Source organism: Perna viridis, chromosome 15 (genome assembly GCF_037379345.1).
Source record: "Perna viridis isolate PV_CMFRI_1.1 ecotype Kerala chromosome 15, ASM3737934v1, whole genome shotgun sequence".
Lineage (NCBI taxonomy): Eukaryota > Metazoa > Mollusca > Bivalvia > Mytilida > Mytilidae > Perna > Perna viridis.
In genome coordinates, this window is record NC_142459.1 from 15,728,258 (window position 1) to 15,753,217 (window position 24,960).

Sequence of the window (24,960 nt, forward strand, 5' to 3'; positions counted from 1 at the left end):
TACAAATTAATGGAATCATGTAAGCATCAAAGTAACTCGGATAGATTTTCATTCTGTTTCAGAGGAAAGCTTGAAAGGCTTTGGTGAAATAAATATGATAATCATATCACTGATTTCAAGAGTTATTTCCCTTACCTTAGGTCTATCTCCTTAAAACTAAACAAAATACTATTTGAATAGTACCTCTGTGGATTTGAGCATTAAAATTACGGCTTCGGAGTGTGAAAAGCTGTATCGAACACTACACAATTGTAAGAGTAATCAAGGGAACCAAGGGTATAGCGGTAATCGAAAGAATGTAATCCAGGGACAAAGACCAGACATGGAAAACAGACATACACAACAAAGAACATAAAGTAACTAAAATCATACATACAAAGTAACAAAAGCAAATGAGCAACTCGGACTCCACTAAAAACTGGAAGCATGGACCAGATGCACCGGTAGGGTAAGCGTCCTCTGCTTTTCTAGAAACACCCGCCGAGTTGCTCAAAACTGATAAATTGCAACTGAAAAAAAATGAAACCAAAACAAATCGTTAGTTGAAACCACTTGATATATCAATCCCAGAAACTGAGATTATAAGATGTAATTATGCAATACATTTGTATATGGAAGTATCTACTGCAGAATTGTACCGAAATATTACACAAAATCTACCAAAGTGTACTACCGACTGTACTTCATACAAATTTTTAAAATATTTAATAACTTTAAGGTACATTGTACATGTACATGTAATTTGCAAATAACCCCCCAAGCTGTATAAGGATAAAAAAGAGAAAAGAACACAAAGGTATTTCAGTAATTCATATTTAATACTTGTATAACAATCTAACAAACTACTGTAATAATATAATATAGTGATATACAGTGGAGGACCACAGACGGCAGTTCCAAAAAAAAAAAAAACAGTTTTTTTTCATACATTTATTGGTCATTTTTTACCCAAAACATGCACGAAATTTGAAAGCTTTTTCAAGAAAAAGGTTCAATCCCCTGACCCCTCTTGACCGGCCACTTGCAAATGAATGTATCTTATATATTATCCCTTTAAACAACACAATGAAATGCAGTAAAACATGAAAGTATAGAGAGAAATGTATTATTTTCGGTACACATATATTACAGCACACCTGTCAACATTAAGTCAAATTTACATGACCGAGGGGCGACCAGTTAACGTGGCGAAGTAACAGAATTCTTCATCACAATGAGTTGTCCAACTTAATAAAACGCAAAATCCTGAATTTAGATGACGGGCGGATTCAGGCGGGGGCGTGGCAGGCGGGCGTGCGTTCCCCCTAAAATTTGCAAAGCATGGGTTGTCAGGGGTAGATTTAAGCGGTTTTCGGTTAAAACTTTAATTTCTCGCTAATTTTACCACAAAAGATATCTACATTGCACTCACTCTGGAAGAATATTCCAAAAATTTAACCTAAAAAAAAATTTTCGCTTCGCTACGCTCGGCGAAATTTCAACTGTGCGCCCCCCAATCTAAAATTCTGGATCCGCCCCTGGTTGATAAATGTAACGGTAACGAAACATGTACAGACACAGGGCCTATATACAACTGGGCAGTAAGAAAGATAGTAAATACGTAAAAAAATATGAGATTCTTAAACATAATGAGCCTGATTTCTTAAATTGCTACAAAAGGTGCAATTACTATTTCAAACACTGAACATGCATATTACTGAACATGCACATACATACATACATGCTTATTCAGTCAATTTTCAACATTTGAAAATGGATTTTGTAAACAGATTGTCTTTTTATATCGAATTAAGAATACTCCATAAAAATGCAGGCCTTGACATAAACAAAATCGACCATTCAAACTGAATTCTGTACTTCGACATTACTGAAAATAACAATTTAAGTCCGTCTATGTTGCTTTGTGCAGGAAAATACTTTCTGTTTCAAATAAATGTAACAAGTTGAAACAGAAATGTAGGAAATGTTTACAGAAATATGTACATGTAGGAGTAGGATATAGCACATATACAGTACGTTTCACGTTACTCATGACATCGTTGCGCTCGGCCTACGGGTTGCGGACGATCTTTTACTGCTCTGTCTGTTCTCGGTTTTAGTAAGTTCCTCCGTTCCTGGGGCAGCTTGTATCAACTTAAACTTGTTTGCTTCATATTGGTGCTCAAAACATCCGAAGATGTATCGTCCCGGACCGTACGGGGTCCTCCCAAACAGGAAATTGGCAAATATCTGCTCGTAACCTTCCATGGTGAGTGGATATCTTCCGTACTGTAATCAAAGTATAAGTCAGTGTATCAATTAAACTAATAAAAATATTCAGAACTTAAAGAAATTGGCTAAATGAATGGCTATTGCATTGAAAAATATACCCACAATACATATACTTCATTACTTCATGAATTTTAAGTACTTGTAAGGTACAAAATATTACGCCAATCCGACCGACACTTCTTAAATCATTGCAGTAGAATCTGATAAGTTATATCTATATAGCTCTTATCCTGGCTCATCATCATACAGGTATACATACAGATAAGATCAGTTCTTACCTCTCAGGAAACTGTCAGATGTGCTGGTTCTAGAACAGAACCGGCTTTACGAGAACAGTTCTAGAACCAGCTTTTCTGACAGAACCGGCTGTACGAGAACAGTTCTACTAAATGTACTAGAGCCAGCTTTTCTGGCAGAACCGGCTTTACGAGAACAGTTCTAGAGCCAGCTTTTCTGACAGAACCGGCTTTACGAGAACAGTTCTAGAGCCAGCTTTTCTGACAGAACCGGCTTTACGAGAACAGTTCTAGAGCCAGCTCTTCTGACAGTTCTAGCAGTGCTGGCTCTACAAGAACAGTTCTACTAGTAGAGCCGGCTCTACTGCTACAACTGTCAGAAGAGATGGTTCTAGAACTGTTCTAAATCTGTCACAGAACTGTTTTTCTGACAGTTTGGTGAGAGGTTAGAACTGATCTCATCTGTATGTACTTACGTCTGTCATCTCCTCATATCCTCTCTTAGCGATCTTTTTAGCTTCGTCAGGTTCAAGGTGGATGAGGTCGATGTAAAATTTACACAGTTCATTTTCATCAACAACTCCATCCTCTGAAATGAAAAACAAATACATCAGGAGATCTCTTCGATACAACGTGTCCGCATTGAGCCTGACCTTTTGGTACAAGATATAATAGTTTATACTTTTATCACAATGCAATACGTGAAACGAAGAGAAAAGTAATGAAAACTTTACCCTCTTTACTCTACCGGTGCATCTGGTCCATGCTGCCAGTTCTTAGCCGAGTGTCCGTAATGTTCATTTACTTATCTTTCTGTGTACAATAGAACAAAAAACAAAGGAACAGATATGGTAAAACCCCAAGAAATGCACCATATAACATTTATAAATATAAATTATATTTAGTAAATATTTAGTGTGAACACACCTATAAATAAGCTCTTATTGGCACCGACAACAAAAGTAATAAAAATCATGGTAAACAGTAATCAAGGGAACCAAGGTTATAGCGGTAATCAAAAGAATGTAGTCCAGGGACAAAGACCCGACATAGAAAACAGACAAACACAACAAAGAACATAAAGTAACCAAAATAACACATACAAAGTAACAAAAGTAAATGAGCTACTCGGACAACTTAAAACTGGGAGAATGGACCAGTAGGTAGGGTAAGCGTCCTCTGCGTAAAAGAACGATGAGGCTTCTTCAAAATAAACAAAAGTTAAATAATGACACAAAAACCACACAAATGACCATCATCTCCTGACTGAAGAAGGGCGCATGTCTGCAGTAGGTGTTATTTTGGCTACTTCTTATTCTTTGTTATGTCTATTTTCTTGGTATCCTGGAATCCTGGTTGCCGTGATTCCCCTTTCACACTCATTAATTTGTATATTGCTTTTGATCCAGTACGTTGTGTCCGGATTTATTACTTACTTCCAATGCACCTTATGTTGATGGTGTATTAGAACCTATTCAGTCAATGACTTACCATCCAGGTTATGCAGGGGCGGCTATAGACACTTTGAAAAATAGGGGTGCCACCTGGGGTTCTTCAGAAAAAAGAGGTTATTTTTGCCATTTTATGACAATTTTACACATGAATTAGAGCATCATTTATGCCTCTCCTGGATGTATTTTATCTAAAAAAACACCAAAAAAAACCCAGGAAATTGACAAATATCTGCTCGTAACCTTCCATGGTGAGTGGATTTCTTCCGAACAAAAAAATGACAAAATTAAGTGCAGGCAAAAGCTTTTTTAACGGCAGCTACGCGCCTGCAAATTCCATTTAATTACATGTACTATGTGTATTTACTCTCAGGAGTTAGTAATGGCAGTTTCTGTACTTAGTACTCACATGTCCTTTATTCTTATGTCATGGTAAGACGGACAGGGACATGTAGGTATTTAGTGCCTGGTAGTCCTTTTGTCGATAAGCTCACCACACACACACACACACACGCACACACACACACAAAGGTTAGTCTTGTTTTGTTCCATAAAGATGACGCTTAAAGGATCATAACTGTTCTCTTTACATTCGAACAAATTGTACACTGAACAATTTGAGTTTATGGGTAAAAGTACACCACAAGACACAACTATTTATCATTTTTATTGGATTCAGTGGTACATAATAATAATTATTACAAATTATTTCACATCAGAGAAGACTATATAACAAGGGCATGTGATATTCATTGATTTGTGTCAAAATGTCAAAAGGGCATTTACACATGATAATACCCCGGGCATAATTACACGTAATGCCCTCAACAGATTCTTCAACAAAATAAACACAGTAGTGCATGTAACTGTTGCTAATGTAAAAGATATTATCAACAAATTGGCTGCCATTAGGAAGAGATATCGCTTTCAATATTTATAATGCTCTCATCTGTGGCTCAGGCACTATCAGTATTGTTTCTTGGACAGTTAATTTATCACCATACATAAACGACTATTGAATAAGTCAAACAGGAAACAAATAAAACGGCGGGATAATGAAGAAAAATATGTTTTTGTGTCTGGGTTCACGTGTACTTATGATGAGAGTTACTGAATAGTTTTTTTTGTGACCATTCATTTTATCACTATGGCAAAAATGAACCACTTCTATCCTTATTTGAAAGCTTATCGGGGGTATCCTGTAAAATAGCTTGATTCACATGAAACAAGGTGGTCCTGTTATATTAAGCAATAAACTAGTAATTATAATAATAAGTTTATAATGAATTCACACAGGGGGTCAAAGGTTATATAAAATAAGACAGCTACAAACAAATTTAAATACATGTACAATGAACAGACATAATAAATAAGTTATACATTGAACAGTCATGTACAATAGACCAAATTATCAATCCAGTGCCCACTTCAGAGGACGTTTACCCTACTGGTGCACCTGGTCTATGCTACAAGTGTTTAGTGGAGTCCGAGCTTCAGTAAAGCAACCAAATGATTCCTTTTATGGAAAGACGTCAGATTTAATAAGTTCACCTATTAGGGGCGGATCCTGAAGTTTATAAAGCGGTCAAGGTTAAGAGGTGATTCAAAGCTCCAGAACCCTTCCCCGGATTGATCCGCCTCTGTATCGACCCCATTATATGAAAAAAGAATGGTACATACATTTACATAATTTATCTATATACTTAATCCTACCATTTCTGTCTATAATCCTGAATAGGGATCTCGGTAACAGCCTCAGCCAGACCGGACAGTTATGCATCCCCATACAACCTGGTATAATATGTTCCCACAGGGACAGCCATTCCGAAAGTGTGATCTTGTCTATAAAAACAATAAAGAGGGTTTAATGAAAATGAAATGAAGCAAGACATGAAGAGGGGGCAACTCTTAAAATAAGAGGTTACATGTAATGTCATATTATGAGGCAGAAAATATAGGTCATTAAGTAGTAGTCTTTGTAAGAATCATGCAATTTCTGTAATATGTGATACATCCCAAAAAAGGCTACACATTTTTATTTTAGTTATTAAGTTACTTTATAGATCTATATGATGAAATGTATAATTGCCCATCCAAATCTGTCAGCTCTTAGGAGATAATCTACATTGAAAATCCAACAGTTTCAACATTTTAGTGTCATTTACAGAGTTAACTACCTTAATTTAGAATTATACAGTACGTTCTATATAATTTTTATCTCCCAAGAACAAGGTTTATATGAAAAGCCACATGTCAATATCTGTTTACTATAACAATTTAAACAAAATATCAAAAATAAAAATATGTAGGCTTTCTAACCATGAATCACATTTGCATGATTCTTTCTGGAGTGCTACTTAACCCCTCTGATTATGCCACTACTAACCACCTCTCTTCTACAGTAATTTAATCCATTGATTTGCTATCAGAGAGATACATGCAACCAATAAACTTTTTCAATTTTTTCTTTAATTTGTAGGAAGTCTAATGAAGCTGAGCAAAAAAGATTTCCCATAATTATTTATTTGCAGTCGATTAAACAGATATGATGAATGTTGTAAACTCCCTCTTAGGATCGGCATAAGCGTATACATGTAAAAGTTCGGGTATCAAATTAATACATGATGTCATAATCCAGTTGTACAATACATGTTTACTGTAACATGAAATAGATAGTACAAGATACGAGAACATGTATTTGACTTACATATATGACTCACACTGAACATGAATCATAACATTATACTAGTAACAACAGAATTTTGATTCTAACGGTGTGCTACATTGTTACTGAAACTGTGAGCGAAGAGTTTCATAAAATTAATTGAGTTATTTCCCTTTTACCACATACAGTATATACCTTCATAGTGAATCCCAGCCTTTTCCTTCAAAACTTCATAAAATGTTTTATGAACTTCTTCCAATTCTTGGGCTTGGTTTGATTTTGCAGGCCAATTTGTGAACGAAAGTATTTTCTATGAATTAAAAAAAAAAAATTTTGGTAATTATACTATATACTTACATGATTCAATTACTCTTACCTAGAATTTCTAGAATTGTATGTCACAAATACTTGTAGCATTTTGTTTTGGGGACAAACGCCATTCATTACATTAAATGAATGAATAATCAAGAGAACCAAGATTCTAGTAGAAATCAACGAATGTAATTCATAAAGAAAAACCTGACATGGAAAACAGAAATAATAAAGAAAGAAACAAAAAGAAAATGAACAAATCCGACTCCACTAAACACTTGGAGCATGGACCAGGTGCACTGGTAGAGTAAGCGTCCTCTGCTTTGCTAGAAATACCCAACGAACAACTTCAATTGTCTAGAAAAAAGTACCCCTATATGTGTAATAAACCTGGACACACAATTCTAGTGAAATCCCGTTTTCAACAAAACTCCATATATTTTTCGAGGTCATATATTTTGGTGACGGTCTGGCGTGTCTACGCTAACTAGTCTATGTTTTTGAGGATGATCTGAAAGACTTCGATCAGGAGCTATATTTTATCTACTTTTCAGAGGCCATAATAACTTGGTTCGGTGTACTATTTGTGTTAATTCATTTATTTATGTTATAGTGGATGCTATCGAAAAAGTAACGGTTTTATTGTCAGTGGCACTACATTGAATGCCACAGTAAGTTTTCAAGTCTTTTAGGAGGTAAACCTAAGGCAAGGGACATACTCTTGAAATCGGTGATATGTTTGTTTAATATTCAATTTCACCAAAGTCTTTCAAGCTTCCCTTTAAAGTAGAATGAAATCAGTTACTTTAATGCACACATGAAACTGATGTAAAATGCGAAATACAAACGTTCCAATGATATGTAATAGTTGTTCCCCTTACCCTAGGTCTACATCCTTAAATCGGAGTCGAATTCAGATTGCTGCAGTCAGATTGTAAGGTGCTAAGGCATTTAAATTTTGTTATAAAAATATCTAAGCAGTCTTTAGACTTACTGACGATTGTTTAAGTTAGGCGAGATTTTATTGTCAGTGTCACAGTATATGAAACAAAACTGTTGCTCTAGAGACATTGGTCATTATTTTGACATTTTTGTTTCGCCACTTGATGTAGTGATATATGGTATTGATCATGTTTATCTAAGCAAATGCTGTTTATGTCTACATCTCGTTATCATGTCCATATGGAAATATGCACTATGTACATTCAGTATTGAAGCTGTGCCGTGACGCTCGTTATGTGACAGACAGATTTTTTTCTCAAAATGACTTTTAACTCAGGTGAAAAAACTATTCACTAATTAATGACGTACGTTTAGATTTACAGGTAGATTTACAGGTAGATTTCAGATAGAATTATTGATCTGTTTATTTATCGTAAATTCTAGTTTTAACCAAGAATTTAAAACTATGGTTCAGTCCTGGGTTAAAATACATACTTGTAAAAATTCTCCAAGGTGATCATACTCCAGAAAGTTGTTGCCTTTGGAATCTAAAAACATATTTTAATCATATAAAACATTAAATATGAACCAAACCCACGCATCAGAATTATGTACCAGCCTCTGAAAGAATCAGAAAAAATTCTGAAAATCAGAAATATGAATGAAATGACCCAATGATACTCTAGGAGCTGTATATTGACCGACATTTCGTCTAAAAAGTTTTGAAGAAGTTACATGTATCCATATTTTTTTAAGAAGTTACATGTATTGATATCTTCTGAAGAAGTTACATATATCCATATTTTTTTGAAGAAGTGAAGTTACATGTATCCATATTTTACATTTCAACAGATTTATCTTATCACTTGTTTTTATCCACTACAATTTTCTTTAAACGTAACTGCAATTTATTTAACCAATTAGATATGGTTAATCTGGCTCTAAGATCGAAGATATGGATTGACCCAGCAGTCGCCGCATTCACAAGATTGAGTTATCGAAATCCACGAACTTGGAATATTTTTTGTCTAATCTTTCAAAGGAGAAATATGTAAAGGTAAGTCCGTATTGCTAGACATAAAAAAATGTGCATGTATATGTGCGGATTAATTTGCTTTCAGATCTTTTCAGAGTCTAGATTGTCTTTAATCGTACCTGACTTTCAAATAAACATTCTTAAAGGTAATTTCCGTATAAGGGCATCATAACTCAGATGTAACGAGCTATCAAGGACACAACTTTGTTTCATTTATTGCCTGATTCTTACAGAAACAGTTTTTTTAATGTCATACATGTACTTCAGTACAATAAATAGCGACAGTTATCAACAGTCTACAAAATTTAATGAGTGTACTATAATGTATTGTATTTACACTCTGTTACATGTATTTCAAGTATGCAAGTAGTTAAGTCGCGATAAATAAAAAAAAACATGCTTGCTTTGTATAAGTCCTACACGCTTAGATTGGTTTTTAGTCATAAACGCTTAGTGGGGTTTTTAATTTTTTTTAACTCATTGAAGCAATACAGGGGGGAGGGGAACAATATCTTTAACAAAGGGGGGGGGGTCCAGGCTATCATTTGCCATTTTTGCTCAATTTTTATACAAAATTAACACAAATATCAAAGAAAAGGGGGACGATTTCCAACACTAGAATCCTCCTCTGGATGCGCCACTACAACAGCCTGCAGATCAACGTATTATCCACTCAAACCACAGGTACTTGTTTCTAGATATTTATCAATATATAAACAGTAAGCCAGCGTTTATGGTTAAAAAATCAGCAAACAAGTGCCTTTGACTCGGGACACAACATTCTGACTTCAAGACAAACTATCGACACTATCTCTTTTCTCATGTGTCCTTGGCAGAGAAACAATTACCGGTATGTCCATTTTACAGGCCTTGTCAATTGTTCGACTCGGCCAGGGGCGAGCGCTATCACGTGTACTTACTTATTCATGCACGAAAGAGGGACGGTTAGTCAATATTGCAGTTAAGAATTTTTCTGAGCTACAAGTATTTTTTATCATATATATACTTCTATTACATTTCGTAAAGAGTCCCACTGTATTAGATTGCCCAAAATATCAAATCAGTTTTTATATATCCTTACCAACCAAAGTTATTCAACAACTAATCAGGGGAATTTGCTATGAAGTGGGTGGAATACAGCACATTATAACTGCACAAAAAGTATACGTGCCATACCAGAGAAATACTATTTAGATAGATGTAGGTTAGATATAATTAAAAATAAATACATGTACGTTGATGAATTGAAAAGCCAGCGGAAACCATGCAAATATTTTTACCAGTTACACCTAGACGAAGAAAAGGGAAAGTCCTCTGAGAGTTCAAGACAGAATTAATTTCCAAAAACTCTAGGTTACAAAATTACAATAAACGTATAGATACATCCATCAAGTTTTGTGTTCATGTACTAACGATTTCCTTTTGAAATGTGGTCTGGTAGAAACCAAGCTTCATTCTTTTTTGTGATGAAACAAAAGAAAGTTTTCTTTTTATATTTTGTATAAATGTATGTATAGCAGGAATATCTCGACTGTATTAGTATCTGTTTGTAAGTCACGTGGTTATGAAATATTTCAAACATCTTCAAAAATGTTGCTATGAGTTTTATAGACGAAGACATTAATATAGAAGTGAAACATAGTCCGATGATAGGGCAAAAACATATATCTGTGTTTACTGTCACATGCTGAAAAAAAAATAGAGTCGGAAGGTCGGATTTTTTTGGACCACCATTGTTGTCTAATACTATAAATACCGGTACCGGTGATGGAAAAAGCAGGAATTTCAGAAAATTGCCGATAAAAAAGTTAGGGTCGCGGCGATAATATGAGGGTCCGTCGGGTGACCGTAAACATACACATTTTTTTGCCTAGCTTATTATTTTATTTATAAATGTACATGTATCAGTAAAATATCTTTATCAATTATAGTACCTCAGTATCAAAATACTGTATACATTTTATAAACTGTACGTATTACTATATACAATGTATATGTTGAGTAAGCTTTTTTATGCTGTGTGCACTATGTGTCTTATTTCTGTCATATATTTAAAAAAAAAACACAAAATCCAAAAAAAAAAAAACAACGTATAAATGGTGACAAACAAAAACAGAAAAAAGGAAAACAAAACAAAAAGAAACAAACAAAATCATAAATAGAAATGATGAAGGAAAAAAGAAACACGGTGACCCAACCCCCCAAAAAAAACTCAAAAAAAACAAAAACAAAAAACAAAAAACAAAAACAAAAACAAAAACAAAACAAAACGTCAAATATGTTACTTTTAAAGTTACCTATTACAAAACAATGAAAATGAACATTATAAATGTTGTATTCATATACAAATCCATGTTAGACCCTATAATTAAAATGACACACAGAACAAGTTGCTGATCTTTCCACTGATGGACTATATTCAATGCGCTCCGGGAAGAAATCTTTGTTTACTTTATAGTGCAGATACTGGTCAAATGTGATTATTTAAAAGCTAGATTGCATGTCGCGACTATATAATTGATTTCCTACCGACCCAATCAAAGGTCCTCGTCCTTCATTCAGCTACATTTGTATCTCAACGCTATTATTTGTATTAAAAATGTGTTTCCAGGTTTATAGAACATTTAACATTTACACCAAGTAACTAGTTAACTTCATGAAATAAAGCTGGATTGGAAGGTCATTACACAAGGAAATGTCATATGTAGTTTACTGGACAAGACATACCAGACATACATTCCTGCTATGAATGTTTAATCTTCTAGTCAGTTGTACAGTTAACTATCTGAGACATCCAGTCAGGTAATGGTTATTTAGTCTATTCCCTGAAGCTAACCATTGAACTCGCTGTTAAGATGTATAACCAGTCCACCTTTTTAATTGTTATATTGACATGCAAGTATACATGTATGTCGTTACTTCTAATCTAAATTGTACATGTAGCAAGTTAGGTATTCATTATAAGGGTGTTTATTTTTAATATGCGGAACTCAATGTGACTTAGAGGAAATAAATTCAGTGATCACACACTCACTTAGATATAGGCTCTCATGAATGAACACTCATCCAACAATAATGAAAATAGTATACAAGCTGTTATGGTTACCAGAACTTTATCCAAGCAATGCATTTAGGCAACAATTATATGCTATCTACTGAACTCCCCTATAAGCAAGGGACCCATTAACCTTTAAAGATGATTTCTTACCAAAGAACCGGAAGTAGAATTCAAGTTTCTCTTTCTGGAATGGCGAAAGCATAGTCTGAAATACAGAAAGTCAAAATCTGTCACAATCAATTTTTACAATAAACTGCAAATTTATTCAACAAAATCTGCAATTCAGTACTGCTGTCTGCTAGTAAAACAGTGTTAACAACATATAACAATAAAAATAGTAAGTTCATTTTCTTTATCCGACCTAATTGATTCTAGGCCATTTAGATTAGCTCTTTCTAGATAATTCTGCAAGTCATTAAGATAAAAAGAAAATAAAGTAGGGGACTGATTTTCGTCTTGGCGAACACCAATTTCACATATGGAAAAAAAAAGATTTTTCATTATTGTGGACTACACGTGACTTAATGTTTCTATATACATTTTGAATATCTCGGAAAAGTTTCCGATAATATTATTATTCAAAAGCTTAACTTAAAGTTAACGTCTCTGTACCGAGTCAAATGCTCTCTGGGAGTCAATGAAAGCACAATATAATTTCTTTTTTTCAAATTTCAGTTGCTCAAATAAAGCATAAAGAGTAAATATATGATAATTTATGCTATAACCGTGTCTAAAAGGCTGCTTGATTTTCATGTAAATTTAGAAGTTGATTCAATGCTGCTATTTATGACTAAGGTCAAGATTTTCCCTAAGCTAGACAATAGTGTTATAGGTAGATAATTTTTCGAATCAGACTTATTCCCTTTATTTTTAAATACTGGAATAACATTTCCAATAAGCCATGCTTCAGGCAACAAGCCTGTATTAAAAGTCAAATTAAACAAATGTCAGTACACATTAATCATATTATCAGCAGATTAACATATATATTCATTAATTAAATGATCATCACCTGGTGCCTTGTTATTTTTAACACCTTTAAAAGTTCTTAAAATTTCACCCCTTGTAATAGTATGATTCAAGAACATATTCGATTCTTCAATATCATTTTCACATTCTGTAACTAAATTTAAAGCATCGGAGTTATTCTATTAATTTCTTTAAAAAAATCAAACAAAATTCCAATGTCTGTATCTGATTTCAACTTCTTTTTGTTTTTGTTTAAAATTTTCCGAAATTCGCGAGAATTGTTGTTTCCAGTAGTTTTCCGTGTTGCTTCAATGTCGGATTAAAGTTACGAAGACGAGTCAGGCGCTGGTCCAAGGACTGGCGTACAAATGTGTATTTATACAGTTCAATTGACCATTGTTGTTGATCAAATAGTGTTTAAGGTCTTTATATAGGTCTGGTCATTTATTTAACCCCCTGGCTAATATGTTATATGTACTTTAAAGGTGAACGCAGTCAAATTTAGATTACGATGGATAGTAATATTTACGCTTCAACAGGGGAAAGTTCATTGCAAAAAGAAATTGCTAATAAAACAAAACTGAAGTATGCAGTAACAAATTCTGAGTTATGTTAAAAATGGGATCAAATATTTTTACTACAGAGTCCCTAGGAATTAATTTTGAAAGAAGCTCTCTTTCTTTAAATCCAACAATGTTTAATAAGGTATGTCACTTAAGGAGGTAGACCTAGGGTAAGGGACCAACTCTTAAAAATCATTGGACCGTTTGCATTCAGCATTTTACATCAATTTCATGTAAGCATCAAAGTAACTTTGATTGATTTTATTCTGTTTCAAATGAAAGCTTGATAGGCTTTGGTGAAATTGAATATGATCAAACATATCACTGATTTCAGGAGTTATGTCCCTTACCCTAGGTCTACCTCCTTAAGCAATTGACTCCACGAGGGCACTACAGATGCGATTATACTGCGTGTTAACAACACCTTTGCAAATTATCCACACAAGGGAAATGTGTGTTTACCACGATTCACGTAGAAAAGACCTTGTATTTTACTGTTACCTTAATTTATAATTTTAATATCTGTATTATCGGTTCAGTAAAAAACTTGATTTTGTCTATTCAAACATTTTATCTTATAGAATTAATTTATTTGTTAAAAGTTTGTAGATCTATAAGTCAACAACTGGTGGATCAATATTGTGTTCATGTATACAGACAAATTTAGCATTACTTAGATATTATTCATATAAGTAGCACTCGATTCCCGCACCTCATGCTACATTGTTGTTTGCAATCATGGCACAGTGAATCATGGTCGTGGCGTGGGAAAGAGGGGGGGGGAGGGGTGCTGGATCATATTTAATAGAATAAATACTGCACGAAACAAATGCGCCATTCTGCCGTAAATGCACAAATGCATTTCATAGTACTTACCGAGCCTGCAACGCATTTAACATGCAAGCATAAACTAATTATTTATTGATTTTATAAGTAAATATTGTATACATGCACAACGTTTTAAATATACCTAGAGCCTGGACTTATATCCAAACACATCAATTATCCATACTGATAAGCTTAGCATAAAGTATATATATATCTCGAACTCATGTACTAAGAAAAAACTCAATAGTATTTATATATATTGCTAAAACAAAATATGGCAAAAAGACTGATAATGTGTAAACAGAGAACTTACCACACTGTTAATCCACGTGTGTATGTACCGTATCTGTTCAGATGTTTATAATTTACAGTGGTCATTTGAATATGGTCTATGACATTATGACATGTAGCGGACAAGGGGTTCCTTAGGGGAGTGAAAACTTATATAAGACTAATAAAACTGATTGAGCGGCTCGACAAAAGAAAAGAGAATTATCAAAAATATGTAAAGAACAAATTAAGATATGCTTTAAAAAAGATGTCGTCAAATTATTTTTGAGATTGAATGACGACAAAACCTTTCAAAATGACCAACCAAACAAAACAAACAAACAAACACAAAAACAAAAAAAAGCCCTAAAGTACACATGTATCAAAAGGACTAGGTATACAGACTAAAAAGAAATTTTAAAACTAAAAACAGTACGTGTTAATTGGACACATACGACGTGTACACAACCTTAACTTAATTTTAAAACATGCATATATATCCGATTTTGATTGAAAATAAAGTAACATCGAGTGAAATACGTACATAAAACCATAACCACAAATCATTCATTATGCACAGTTAAATTCAGCAAAGACTGCATAACCCAAACCCAGTGGCGGATGCAGAGATTTTAAAAAGGGAGAAAAAGGGGTTTCCAGGAAAAAAGGAGGTTTCTCATATTTGCCTTTTTTTGCACAAATTGCACAAACAAAAGGGGGGTCTGACCCCACAGACCCCTGGACCCGTCATAAGACTTCTTCTGTAAAGAAATATATTTTGATATACATGTATCAGCGTTAATTTGAATAAACTGAAGGCGAGGGGAATCCCATGAGCAAAACAACGCCGGAACACCAATTGAACTGAAGACGAGGGACAATTCCCAAAAACACAAATTAAAAGAAAAGGTACAGACAGAAAACTCTTGTAAGAGCGGGAACGGGCTTCTGTCGCTGCATGGAGCTTGTATAAGTAGAAGTTAATTATATTTTAAGTATCGTTCAATAATTCTGGACATTTTTTTTTTTAAATTAAACGCTTTGTATTGTACTGTACATGTATAAACATTTCAAAAATTAGATTTGAAGACTATACCGAATCAGAAAGGCGTGGTTAACGATAAATCGAAACTGTCAAAGCAGAGCCATAACTACATTGAAGCAAATGAGGCAAATGCCTCATGAAAATATTGACATTTTTTTAACGGACCGAGAATCAATGATCGAGAAATCGTAAATATATTTCTCTATATCCAATACATAAAAAAACTTGATAATAGATCGTTTTGTTTTTAGGCCTTACGCAGGGAGAGTGCTACTATGACGGGAGAAGGTTTGTTTGGATTAGCCATATTTCATGTGCACAGAAACATGACTATTCAAAGAGAACGTGCATGTATTATTAAGAGATATGATGCTTCTGGTCACTGTGAAATTGGTGGATTCTTTTAGGACAACTGAACAATGGAATTGCAGGCTACTTTACAAAAGTGACTGTTGATGAAAATAAAGGGGTTCATAACCGTACTGTATTTTGCATTCGTTAATGGAAATATGATTCAAAAGTGAAAACCTTGTTAATCCCTTTCAGCTATTTATACCATACCGTCCTTGCGTTCGTTAGCGTAACAACCATACCGTCCTTGCGTTCGTTAGCGCAACACCGCAACAAATATTAAATTCCCAGTTAATTTTTTGTTATCTCCGTATCACCTCCTACATGTACTCAATTTTACCTAAATTATTGTTGAAAGATTCGGAGGTCAAATAAAGTTCTGCAAATGTCCAGAACCCAGAATATGTCATCATTTACCCTAGAGCTTCTGTGCCCCAGACCTCCCGCCAAAAATGTTTTGTTGAAAGTTTGTAAAGATTCGGAGGTCAAATAGGGTTTTGCATCATTTATCCCAAAGCTTCTGGGCGCCTTCAGCAACCCCGACCCCTTGCCGAAGTCTTTTTGCGTCATCTTAAAAAGAACCTAGTTACAATATACGACCTTGTAAAGACTTTTCAATTACAGCAAAACTGTCTTTACAATCCCCTGTATTCTTAAAAAGACTGTCAAGATTAAAATAACCCTATATAACCACATTCAATGTATAAATAACCTATATATATAAAACATTTGTCTTATTCTACCATGAATTAATTGCTCTCTATTGGAAGTTCAGACAGGTGTGACTGTAGCCATACGCTTTGAAAGGTCTTAAATTGGTGGTACGGGAAAGGTTGTATTACATGTACAAGCTTAACAGAGATTATTCCGAGGCAGTCGGTATAGTTTCGCTTTTAACCTATACCCTCTGACCTTAAAGACGCTTTTCCAAGGAAAAGCAAGTCACCTGATCGCGATTCTGTTTCCCCTATTGGTCAAGTACTGTAGCGTTCGAAAAAAACTATAGCCAAAATTGAAATTGCGTGCCATGTGTTATTTCCTGAATGAAATGTAGAAAATTATAAGTAAAACGAACGAACTTTATTTTACTGCATCGGCTATCTTTTTTTAAAGATGTACTAGTTTTGTCCTATAAACATGTTTGACTGTTGCCATGACCTTTGACCGTTGCCATGCCCTTTGAATGGCCATGACTGTAATGTATTACATGTACATGTACATGCTAGAGATTATCTTGTCCTACTACATGTTTAGACGATACAATGTATACATTTAGTACATGTAGTGAATGAGAACTAAATGCGACGATGGATTATCCAAGATTACTTTATATTTTTATCAAAAATGTGTCTTAGTTACTGAGATAAAAATATACTACTTAAAATAAGACCGATAAAGATAAGTAAATTGTGAACAAGTGAATGGCGGTTAAGTAGAACTCATTGGTAGATCAACGTTAACTTCTTGGTGTGAATGTACTCACAAAAGAAAGGTAGTTACATCGTACGTAAGGGGGCGACAATTTCATATTGAAAAAGGGGGAGGCTTGGAATATTTTTTTCGGATCAAAATACATACATTTGATTATGTAAAAGTATAATGTTCGGTTCTTAGTGATTTGAAAAAAAGTATTTCTTCTCTCTCATATTCAAGATGGAAATTGATATTTCCAAAAGGTATGGGGCAAAATATTTATTTTAAACTTCTCGAGCCCCCTAATATGAAAATTTTCAAAATTCCAAATGCGTTTTTAAAGTGAAGATGCATTAAATCATCCAATCTTTAAAATAATTAGTAAAGTACCAGACAATTATTTGTTCATTTTTGCCCGAATTCTGGGCGAAATTGACAAAAATGTTTCCAACGAATGGGGCGTGGGGGGGGAGGGTTCCGATCCATCGAAATCACCCCTATAAGCTTCATCTACCACTGTACACGTCAATGTATAGTATATGATATAGCTCTGTAGAATTCAATACGAAATACAATAACTGCAAATTGGGAATTACAATGAAAAACAATCCTTTCAGGTAGACTATTTTCTTCAAATTGTTGTTAAAATGTATTTATTTTGAACACATCTCCTACCTCTCTAACTTATTTTCTCTACCTAACTCCTTCGTTAGAACATCCATTTAAATTTGAATTTAAAGCAAGGTGCAATAGTTTCCTTCATTGGGCCTCTCAATGAATGTAACCACTCTAACTAATGACCAAATTTCGTCCTAGACCCGAAGGCAGTATGTTTATCAACTATTTAGACAACGGTCTTTGCTTAGTTCACAATTTAATCTTAGTTCGTAAATAATATTTACATTTTGAACGGAACTGCTTTTAATGTACATAAAGACAAAACACAGAAAAGGCGACGAAAAAAGTAAAGATCATGTACGCGTTGATTTATTTCTTTACTTTATTTCCGCATCATGAGGAGCCCGGTGCAGGTCCGGGTGTTAAAAGAATAGGCCTGCAGCAGCGCTAAGCTTGTCGTAAAAGGCGACTAAATAGTGCTCAGAATCCTAGCCGGGGGCTAGGGCGCTTTGTCCACAGAGCAACTGGGATGTGTGCCCCAGGTGGTTGAATGGGGTACCCCTGGCGTGTTACATTCTGGGGTTGTTAGGCTATAATTCGGAAAACCTGACCGCAAACCATAGTGGTGCACCGTGTTGGGAAAGATGCCACGTTCCTCGCACGTTAATGAACCCTACTGTGGTATTCTCCCTGAGTAGGAAGCATAGGGCTCCACCACAGGAGGCTAATTTGCCCGACCCTACCCACCTCTCCCTATTTCCAGTGGCAATCAAACTTTGTCGACCCCATTGTCCTTGTGTCCCATCTCGGACGTTAAACCCCAACAAACAAACAAACAAAATCATCATGAGGATAGTAAAGTCTTAATGACAATAAGGCAAAATAGAACTACATTTAATGTATACCTCTATTTCCTGTTAACCGACCGACTCATGCCTTGACACCCCCTCACGCCCCCTGGCGACTGACTTAATTTTCAGATTAAAAAACAACAACTACCCGGCATTTTACAGATCGTAGTCAATTTCCGGTTTACTCAAAGTCTGGGTGATTAAAAGAATGCTTATGAAGTTGTTTTCAATGAAATTTGGGAAAAAGTGAGTAAATAAAATAAAATAAAATCCCGACCTTCTGGCCCATTTTTTTCTGACATGTAACAAGAAACAAAGGTATAATTTTATTTGGCCTAACTACATAATTTTGTAAGTTTTGTTTATCTGTCCGCTTGTCTGTCTGTTCATCACTATACATCGAAGATTTAAACTTTCCCAAAGGTTTTAAAAATCTTTATTATCCAGTTATATCATATATTTAGATTCAAATATAACTTTTTCGTATATGCATTATAAGTGTTTGTTTAAATCCTATATCGTCTACCTTACATCGCACTCCTAGACCTGTATCGCATACAATATATTACACCTCTAGGTTACAGACCACCAATTCAACCAATGAGCATTTGGAACCTACGCAAAAATAGTCCTACGCAGAAATTACCCCTGTTCCTCATAGTGCTGTGAAAAAAGTTCTCATCTTATTTAAAAAATTTAAACAGTTTCTGAAAGGAAAAACATTTCTGTACATTTTATAGGTGCATTTTCCTTCTTGTGATGTGAAGCCTAATCTCCATAATGATTTTTAAATATACCCCTATCTTGTGAAAACACTAGGATTTCCCATGCTATTTATAGACCCTTCACTTCCGGTGACCAGTACTGCACTGCAAGTCTGCTAACCCCACATGCCATTCTGAGGATTGTGAGCTGACATATGTAGAATCATGCTGATATATAGTCCTCTGCAGGTTAAAGTTAAGGTAAAGTCCAGAGAAGCCATTGAATATTGTGAAATTAGCATAGAAGCCTATGGAAAGTGGAATTAGTGGTTTTTAGCCTTAAGTAGAAGCCATGGCAAAATGAAAAGTTTTTTGAAATAGCTTTAAACTACTTGAAGATCTTGTTAACTTTGCCATGAGAGGAATACACTACAAAAATCCTTCAAAATATGCATTTTTTTAAGTTATAGGTCCAAATTATTGAAAATTGGTCTTTTTGGCTGATTTTTATGTCCTATCTTGTAAAAAGTGTAGAAAATTTAGTAAAAATATCAAATATTAAACTTTGAGGGCTATATTTACCTAAATATGGTGGTAATAAGCACTTGAAATCAAGTTTTGTGTAGATTTGAGCAAAAATTAGGTTAGAAATGAGGAAAAACTCACTTTCATTACTGCGGTTAAGGCCATATCAGCATTCCCCTATGGCAACATGGAAAATCCATTATTGAGTACTTTTTTTGCTTTAGGTGCCCTTTACTGGTCATGTTTTAATGTGAAAACACTGTATTTACAAATTTAAAGCCAAATATATCACCTTTTGTGAAAATTTAAAGATTTAGGATTTTTGACATGTGATCAAGAAAAAGGGGGAGGCATGTCAGAAATAATTTTTTAAAAATAGACCAATTTCTCAGAAAATGATTACTTTTAAAACTATTTCTTCATTAATATTGTTAAAAAACAAGTTGTGATTGATATTTTTTATTTGAAAAGTCAGAAAAAGTTCTTTACAAATATTTAATGCATTTAAGTATGGTAGAATATTGTCACTATTTTGCTCGCACAACTTGGTTACCCTATATTTAAAAATCAAATATTTAAAAAAGTGCTTGTCACATTTAACTGAAACTTTGCAAATGCATTCAGTATGTGTGTAGGAAGATACCTGTATAGTTATTTATTTTTTCTAAGACAAAAAGTGACTCTTTAGGTTACAGACCACCAATTCAACCAATGAGCATTTGGAACCTACGCAAAAATAGTCCTACGCAGAAATTACCCCTGTTCCTCATAGTGCTGTGAAAAAAGTTCTCATCTTATTTAAAAAATTTAAAGTTTCTGAAAGGAAAAAACATTTCTGTACATTTTATAGGTGCATTTTCCTTCTTGTGATGTGAAGCCTAATCTCCATAATGATTTTTAAATATACCCCTATCTTGTGAAAACACTGGGATTTCCCATGCTATTTATAGACCCTTCACTTCCGGTGACCAGTACTGCACTGCAAGTCTGCTAACCCCACATGCCATTCTGAGGATTGTGAGCTGACATATGTAGAATCATGCTGATATATAGTCCTCTGCAGGTTAAAGTTAAGGTAAAGTTCAGAGAAGCCATTGAATATTGTGAAATTAGCATAGAAGCCTATGGAAAGTGGAATTAGTGGTTTTTAGCCTCTAGACCTGTATCGCATACCCTATTTAACACCTCTTACACCTTAAATCATACATTAAATCAGTTCTATGCATGCTTTCCGTTACGCATAATAATATGCATTCAATATCAAGTGTATATCTGCAAGCATAATGGAAAATATTTATTTTAATTCTTGAAGCTGCTTCAGCTGTCATTTTCGCAAACCTTAGTATTTATTGATATATGCCTTAACTTTGAATTATTTCTGCTATCTTGTATTTTTCCTGTATAATTTCATTTGATATCCACAAATAAAATGCATTAAATACACGAAATAGGTGTCGATACATATATTGTCTTTCAAGACTGAAAGTACGCCTAAATAAAAATCGTATGCATGAAACTTCTGGTTACCTTAATCCGCGCTTGTGCTGTAAGGGTCCATTCTTTAAATAAAAATCTGATTGCAAAGCGAAAGAGGTTAATCAACGGCAAGGAAGACCCGTTTCCTTGACGGAATCAAGCCGTAAAAGAAAAAAAGTTCGAATATAATGCAAGGACCCTTTTGTAATTTACGTATAGTGATATGATATGACAATAGTATGGCCAGTTATTCTCATTATTTACTTGAATACTAATCAAGAAAAAGATGAAATGAAATGAAACAAGACATGTGCTTACCTGTACCTGTGTATCAGATATTGGTATTTTTAACCAAGGTAAATGCCCAGTCTACAATCTAGCGGTCTTCTTTGATTAAAAAAAAAGTTATTGTCACAATATTCAGTAGGTATTTTCGACATTTATTGCTTCAATTCCATTACTACATTGAAACTTATTTCAATGAATCAGCGAAATTTAGTAGAATCAAAACTGAACAAACTTGGAAGCTAAAGCAGCTTTAATAACTATTTTAACTAATTAATATATATATATTTTTAAAAATATTATAATAATTAAGTCGCTAATATTTTTACAATATAATTATATATTACAACTCCACATTAAGCTGCTGATCAGTGCCGTGTTTACCATCATAGTTCCGTAGTTCTAGCTTCATACGAAATCAAAATGTACCTCTTAAATATCATACGCACAAGTTGTGTTCTCCGTGTGTTTTTGCTTGTACATGTATGAGAATGGGGAGTTTTCATTAAAAGATGAAATGATTGGTCAGCATTGAACATTAACCAGTTTCCGATTCAGACACAGGGGCTCGTTACAATTAACTATATAGGTCAAATACATATCGGGGCCCTGATATCTATCTATATATATAGTCATTGCCAGTTGTTTAATCTGGTTCCTTGTAACCAGCTATATATGTTTTGTTTGAAAAGATTCGGGTTATCACGGTTACGAAATAGAAATCATATCAAGGGAACCAAGCTTCTAGCGGCAGTCATCCGATTTTAGAGCATATCACATTCGTGCCATTTCGGATGCTGAAAGTAAGACAAAATCAGTGGCATAGAATCACTGACGATTAGCGACTTTGCAGACTCCAGTCTTTGTTTTTTAATTAGCAATGACAAATTACAGATGGAACTTGAATTTTGTTCCCATGGACGACAGAGGGCATGTTGAAAGAAGGAGATGCATGAGCACGTCTTATCTTGGGCTTGCTGTCACGCTGCTGCATACATGTAGTACATTAATGTTTTCAAACAGGAAGAAAAAAATAAGCAAATTAAACCGAAACCTTTTAAATCATTAAACAATGTAGGATGAACCCCTTTAGTACAGGCACATGTATTCGACACCCAGAAGAGGCCACTGTAAACTACATGTCAAAGCTACATACCAAAAAATAAACAAAACAAAAAAAGGAAATCAGTTTGTAACTAGAAAAATGGCAATATTTTTTTTTAAAACGAACATTTTTTCGAAGTTAAGTTGGAATCTGCTCAAGAGAAATCGGCTGCGAATGACTTACATAATAAATAATTAAGCAATGTAGTTTTCATTGATCGAGAACTGACTAGAAATATATATTGTGAGCAATACACAGTTAAATGTTAAACCCCTACATTTAATTAGCACTGTTTGCAATTCTGCTGCAGTAATATTATTTCTGCATGCAGGTCGACATACGATACGAACTCTTCCTATAAGAGTACATCAAAATCCAGTCAGCGGTTGCGAAGTTCTTAGGCCAAGAAAAGAAATGTCTGTTTAATGTTATATTGGATGAAAAAATATAGAAGGCAAGTAAAATCATTTAATTTTTTGATTTTTGATTTCTTGATTTTAATAATGCTCAACTAAATAATGATAGTTATAGCCGCAATTCATACAAAATAGCAATAAAATGTGGTATGGTAGGGAAAGAGTATAGTATAAAACCTTAAACATATAGTTTTTTTCTGGCCTTACATGAAATGTATACAAACATACGGGGTGATTCTTATAAACTTACCAAACTTTGCAGGGGTTAAATAAGTGTTCAAGCTCTAAACAACAGTAAAATACAACGAACCTTGTCATAATAGCTCTTAAGGAATGAGTTCTGTTCGTCACCAGACTGGCTCTGTGGAACTACATTTCTCTGTATCTCTTTCATATCATTCTGGTTTTCATCGAGAAAACGTTTTTCCTCAAGTCCTATACCACTGTCATCAGGTAATCTGGTCTGTATTTCTGCGGTCATTTTTCTCTTTGATAAGAACAATGTTACGGAATTTGAATTCGTCAGCACCTCGAATCTAATATTTACAGAATTGGGGTTTCTAAAAGGGATGGGATGGAGTGAGGTAAAGTCTTACTGCAAGATCCTATCCCTAGGGTAAGGGGCTTAACTCTAGAAATCAGTAATATGTTTATAGAATATTCGATTTCATAAAAGCCTATCAAGATTTCATTTGAGACAGAATGAAATCAATTGTTGCGGGAGAAAGCTTCTTTTACAGCAAAGTTAGTAGTGGCGTAGTTATCAGAGAGATTGATTACATAGTTTTTTATGTAGGTTATAGTAATCAAGGGAACCAAGATTATAGCGGTAATCAAAAGAATGTAATCCAGGGACAAAGACCAGACATGGAAAACAGACATACACTACAAAGAACATAAAATAACTAAAATCATACATACAAAGTAACAAAAACAAATGAGCAACTCGGACTCCACTAAAAACTGGGAGCATGGACCAGGTTCAGGCTATCATTCACTCATTTTCAATTGCCAAAGTGTTTTACCCAAATGAAAAATTTCCAACTATATATGTACTAAGAAGGAGTGTCAAATCCCAGAAACTTTCTATCTTTATCTTACACTACATGCACTAGTATCAATATATGTTTATTTAATTAAAAAAAAAACACGTTTCATGGTTTAATTTAATTTTCACCCATCTTTGATATTCAAGAAGGATTCAATTTATATTGCACTTTAGGAATGGACCCTTTATGTCATTAGCTGTGATAAAGAGCATCGAGCCACGAGCGTATTAATAGTGAAAGTACATTTCAATTACATGAAATATGTTGCAGTGACAAAAACAAAGTTAATGGTGAGAAAAAAAAGGATATGAGACAATTCACAAAACGCTGATTCGTTTTGATGGAGACGATACGGTCATAAAGCATCAGCTGACAAACGGTCTAAGATAGATAACTCCAATTGTAAGACAGAAAATAAAAAAAAAAATTTTTATGCAGTCTCAATGATAAATAAATGTTAGGAAGGTATTCATAATAAATATTGCTAAATCTTAATTAGTTTTTTTTTCTAATTTTACAGA

The 24,960-nt window shown here is 34.2% G+C and overlaps 1 protein-coding gene and 1 long non-coding RNA gene across 4 annotated transcripts; one reads left to right on the plus strand and one right to left on the minus strand.

Moving 5' to 3' along the window:
- Positions 1-799: 799 nt before the first annotated feature.
- Positions 800-24,467, minus strand: LOC148597132 (sarcoplasmic calcium-binding proteins I, III, and IV-like). Of its 2 annotated transcripts, none has more exons than XM_088563591.1 (7): positions 23,701-24,467; positions 12,122-12,176; positions 8,373-8,425; positions 6,819-6,933; positions 5,672-5,800; positions 2,984-3,096; positions 800-2,268 (listed from the first exon to the last, which is right to left on the minus strand). In XM_088563591.1, exons 1-7 carry the CDS (start codon positions 23,869-23,871, stop codon positions 2,029-2,031), a joined length of 876 nt encoding a protein of 291 aa, XP_088419717.1. In that variant the 5' UTR covers positions 23,872-24,467; the 3' UTR covers positions 800-2,028. The 2 variants fall into 2 exon arrangements, with proteins under 2 accessions (XP_088419717.1, XP_088419718.1); XM_088563592.1 differs by lacking the exon at positions 23,701-24,467 and adding an exon at positions 14,645-15,071.
- Positions 18,872-24,934, plus strand: LOC148597133 (uncharacterized). Of its 2 annotated transcripts, XR_015919096.1 has the most exons (3): positions 18,872-19,125; positions 23,306-23,428; positions 24,613-24,934. It is a non-coding gene; the product is annotated as an uncharacterized LOC148597133 (long non-coding RNA). The 2 variants fall into 2 exon arrangements; XR_015919095.1 differs by lacking the exon at positions 18,872-19,125 and having other exon boundaries at positions 21,367-23,428.
- Positions 24,935-24,960: the final 26 nt, after the last annotated feature.

Excerpts from the sequence above, each read along its gene's own strand:
- LOC148597132 (XM_088563591.1), bottom strand. The coding sequence starts at position 23,871 with ATGACCGCAGAAATACAGACCAGATTACCTGATGACAGTGGTATAGGA. Across the intron at positions 12,177-23,700 it reads TTAAGAGCTATTATGACAAG|ACTATGCTTTCGCCATTCCA; the intron begins GTTCGTTGTATT and ends TCTGTATTTCAG. Across the intron at positions 6,934-8,372 it reads ACCTTGGAGAATTTTTACAA|AAAATACTTTCGTTCACAAA; the intron begins GTATGTATTTTA and ends TTTAATTCATAG.